Source organism: Artemia franciscana, chromosome 5, assembly GCF_032884065.1.
Source record: "Artemia franciscana chromosome 5, ASM3288406v1, whole genome shotgun sequence".
NCBI classification, from domain to species: Eukaryota; Metazoa; Arthropoda; class Branchiopoda; order Anostraca; family Artemiidae; genus Artemia; species Artemia franciscana.
In genome coordinates, this window is record NC_088867.1 from 11,108,300 (window position 1) to 11,113,109 (window position 4,810).

General features: G+C 32.9%; 1 protein-coding gene across 1 annotated transcript; it reads right to left on the reverse strand.

Moving 5' to 3' along the window:
* Positions 1–546: 546 nt before the first annotated feature.
* Positions 547–906, reverse strand: LOC136026832 (E3 ubiquitin-protein ligase RNF126-like). The gene has a single exon (XM_065703535.1). The coding sequence runs from the start codon at positions 904–906 to the stop codon at positions 547–549; it is 360 nt and encodes a 119-aa protein (XP_065559607.1).
* Between the last annotated feature and the right edge of the window lie 3,904 nt (positions 907–4,810).

Consider the following 4,810-nt stretch of genomic DNA (forward strand, 5'->3'; position numbering starts at 1 on the left):
TTACTACCATTTGCTCTCTAATTCTTCTCTTAAAACTTTGTGTACAGCATTCTCTCAGTCTAAAATGTATCATATTACTAAGTAATTTGCTACTTACAGAGACTAGACTAACGCCAAGATAATTACCACACTCACTCTTATCAACTTTCTTGTAGAGTGGTCAAATTAAGGTTTTCCTAAAATCGTTAGGTACTTCCCCTTCTTTCAAAAATCATATTCATAATCTTTAGTAACTTATTTCTAACCTCAGAGCAACCATATTTAAGAAATTCATTTACCACATTTTCAGCACCTGGAGCCTTATTATTTTTTAATCCTTTTGGTACTTTCGCTAATCCTTCCTCAGAAAACTAATCTTTCACCACATCCCAGGTATCCCAAACCTTTTTTACTTTCCTCTATATCTTTTCCTGCAACTCAATCTTGGTTTAGAGCATTCTCAAAACGTTCCTCCCATCCCTCTGTAACTCTTTCCTTATGACTAATTGAGCCCCCGTTCCTATCTTTAACTTGGAAAGTCCAGGTTGACCACTCTCTCTCAATTTATTAATATGCCGTACAATATTTTTCTTCTTCACCAAGTGTTTTGCGGCACAATGGACAACTGCCATGAAGTTCTAGCCAAGGAACAACGCATCTGCTGTGGAATAAATGGTTGCAGGGAAGCTTTCTGACACTTTCTTGAATTTCATAGGATTCAAAGCAAACAGAACATTGTAGATCTTGGCTCGCTTCGATCTCTGTAATATTAACTGTTTCAAGACTTTGAATTTTCTCTGTGGGCATAGGATGGGGCCCGTTGTCCTCTTCTTGATTAAACAGTACTGAGATAATTCTGTTTTGATCTGTATCTTCCCCTTCTTGGTCAGAAGCACTTATCGATTCAAGTCCTAGGGATTCTATCATGAAAAGAGAAATCACCAATGCAACAGCACAAACACGTAAAAAAAAGAGACAGAAGGAGAAAATGATGACTGTTCTCCTAAATTAGTGATTAATATAGACCAGCACTTGAATGAGGCCTTAACCCTACTCATCCATACAATCACATAGGTCAAACAGCATAGCCAAACACAATCAACCATAAAGAATAATCCATGGACAGGCAGTCATGTCGTCAATAAGTATAAGTCGTCATTTACCAAACAATAGAAAAAATAATAAAGACAAATAATTCAGAGGCAACAACCCAACACAAGGGCTCATCAGGAGAATACACTGGCCTATAGGGTTTCGCCACTTTAAATTCTCTACCCAGCCAAGTGTTGTGGCTACCACAGAATATCCATGGCATCCCCGTGTCAGGTATCACCCCCAAAATACATGCCTATGAAAAAAAAAACAGCAAATGTAAAACAACCAAGTAACACCAAAACAAGCTTATCCTGTTAATATATCCCTCTTTTTAGCAACAATAGGTAAACTAAATATGATAAAATTTACCAAATCAATTTACCAAGTATTAACACATTGCAAAAAAAAAAAAATTAATGAACTAAACAATTATAGAATTCATCTTTACCATGTGGCTATTTTTTTTTTTTTAATCCGCTCTATTAGAAACACAATTCAAAATAAATGGCGCTGCATCATCATTTGTCGAACCTCCAAAATTAGTTGAAAATTTCTTTAAGTATTTCCAGATATTTCTTTTGATATTTATTTAAAAGTTCGTTATAATGAAAACTAAATTTTTTAAATTGCCAAGTTAATTTATTTGCAGAATAACCTCTTGATATCAATTTTTGGCTTAAGATTTTACATCTATTTTTAAAACCAATATAATTACTACAAATCCTTGCATAACGAAGTAACTGTGAGAAAAACGCAGAATATGTGATATTTGAGTGTATATTACTTTCAGGGAATGGGAAACTAATCACTTCAAAATCAAAATCATCCGTTTTATTATACATTTTAAAACTTAATTTATTATTATCACAAATATTAACATTTAAATCTAAGAAATGATCTTCATGACCAGCTCCATGACTATGTTCAAGAGTAAGCTCTGATGGATATATATTTTTAGAAATATCAATGAAATCCTTACAATTTAAGACCAAAATATCATCTAAATATCTTTTATTATTTGACAAAACATGTTTTAAATTATTTGGATTATTCTTATCCATCATATATTTATATTCTAGTTGACTTAAAAACAAGTCAGCTATAAATGGGCTGGCATTCCCCCCCCCCCCATGGGAATTCCCACGATTTGCTTGTACAAATCACCACCAAATTTTATATAAGTATTCTAATAACTCAACAAACAAATTCTAATAACTCAAAAATCATATCCAAGCTGTAACATCTCAAGTTAACTGTGGTATTAAAGCAATTTGTCCATATAGCTTTTTTATTATAAGTGTCTATTTTTAAAAACCGTTTACTAGATAAGAGGAAAGATTTCTTGATAACAGTTTTTAAATTATCTAACACTACGTTAAGTGATAAATTAGTATACATTGTCGCAAAATCGAAAGACTCAATTCTTTTAGCTGAAACCATTGTTAAAGACTCTATCACCTGCAGTGAATTATTAACACTCCAATATGGATTAAAATTCGAAAACTTTTTAATACCAGAACAATAGGTTTTAAGTTTATTTACAATTTCGTGACCTTTAGATTTTGTTTTCGTTATTTACCAAGTCATTAGCTAACGTTTTGTTTTAGTGTTCAAGAAACTGCACAAGACTTGGATAATTATGCTACTTTTTATATTTAAGAACAAGCTCAGAAAAAAATCTGATTACAGTTCTTAGCAAACAGCAATGGCAATATTAAGACGTTATGACTTGAACTTGAAACTTAGATTTGACTTTATTAAACAAGAAACGATATACCTAAATATTATACAAAATCTTATACAATGATTGTCCTCATCCGAAATGTAATACTTTATTCATAAGTTAGTGCACTGAACTTAGTTTAACTTTTTTCATGGCTATGGCATGTGCCATAATAATATTTGCGGTATATGCCACAACCACTGTCATAAGTTAGTACACTGAGCTTTAATTATTGTTCATGGTCATGGCCATAATCATGTGCCATAATCGTGTTTGCGGTATGTGCCGCAACCACTATTGAGATATATAGACAGTAAGATCATTTCCTATTCAACCATTAGACTAAGCCCGACCAGGATACACCTCCTCCAGACACCATATAAATCGAGTGAAACATAAGCAACGCCTTAGATTTTTGCATGAATTGGCACACCTATGGCATTGATATTCACAGGATGGAGAATAGAAAAAGAAATAAGACGAATCCAGCGTCTAGGGGATAAGGAAGAATGCTATGCATTGAAGAGATAAAAAGAAAAAGAAAAATAAATAGTCTGGGTGTAATAATGCAAAAGATAAAGATAAAATTGATAAAAACCAAGGTAAGATAGTCAAGGAAAAATAAGTTTCATTTAAACAATGCCATAACGTGACACTTGATTTCGAAATTTGGCGCTTTGCATTGATATTTCAGTTTCTTAGTTTTGTCAGTTTTTCTCAAATGGAAATTGTTTGGTCGGCAAAAATGTAGATTTGCAGCTAAATTAAATTTACTCATTTTCATTTTTCAAAATAAGACATCTATAAAGTGGCCAGAACCTAGTAAACAACTAACTCTAGCCCAATATGATAAAGGATGTAGATCTTCCTTAGCCATTGCTGGCGCAGAGGTTGTCGAGTTGACATTTCAGTTGCTAAGTGTTTTCTACAGGGACAGGTAGCAAGCTTGTCACCTCACCTTGCTGCAGCGGGGAACGAACCCGGCTTCTCCGTATCGCCGAGCAGAGCATCAACCCACTGTGCTACAACAGTTAATTCAAGCTCGAGGTAACCGCAAATTTAAAAACCAAACCAAGAACATTCAAGTTGCAAACAATCATTATTTAAAGCAGATCCTAGAATGGAAACTGTGGATTCAATTAATCTTAGTGGTAAAAGTTCATTGCAAAGGCAAACTTATAGAAATTTTGAAAATTAGCATGAAGTATCTAGAAATATGAGTAAAATCGGAATGACAACTAAAATAATAGAAAAATAATAGCACTAATCACTTTATTGTATTTGTCTGGTATATCATACGAGGATAAGACCTTTGCTCAAGCTCTTCTATTAACAGAATCGAATGGTTGCTCATAATCTATAAAAGTTAAGACCAACAACTTAGGCACTTCTCAATTTTATCAACCTAGGAGTGAAAATTTGATCGACACATTTACTACCATTTGCTCTCTAACTTTGCTAAACTAAAATAATAGAAAAATCAATACCGAAAACATTATTGAGGAGAATCATTGTCCTCAGTCTTACTAAAAATTCCTTTTTCGCATGGGAACCATTGACGTGTCTCCTTTTTTCCTTCCTTTTTTCTTTAGCCCCCAATGAAGCACTGAAACATCATAAGGTTGTTTAAGGGCTCATTTGAAGGAGGATAGCTATATATAGTCTCTTTTCTAGCTCAGAATAGAAAATGGTAAAAATAAATCCAACTCTTGACAAAAGCAACATTTCTTTATGTAAAATAATATATAAATTACATGTGCAAGATAATATATAAAAATACATGTATGTGGAGCATGATGTCATATTTGAGCTACTCTTCTTGACTGGGCTTTATTTAAAATATAGAAAAAGACTGAGAAACCCCTGATTCTCAAGGGTTATGAGCACTGTTTAGATATTCTATAAGAAAGCGAGGGGGACACTTACTATCTAGATTTTGACTCTAATAGAGCTTTAAATTAATGTATTTCTTGTTTTTATGATCATAAAAATATTTCAAAAAATGTACAAAAT

What these genes read in the sequence shown, in the direction of transcription:
- LOC136026832 (XM_065703535.1), bottom strand. Translation starts at nt 906, where the DNA reads ATGATAGAATCCCTAGGACTTGAATCGATAAGTGCTTCTGACCAAGAA.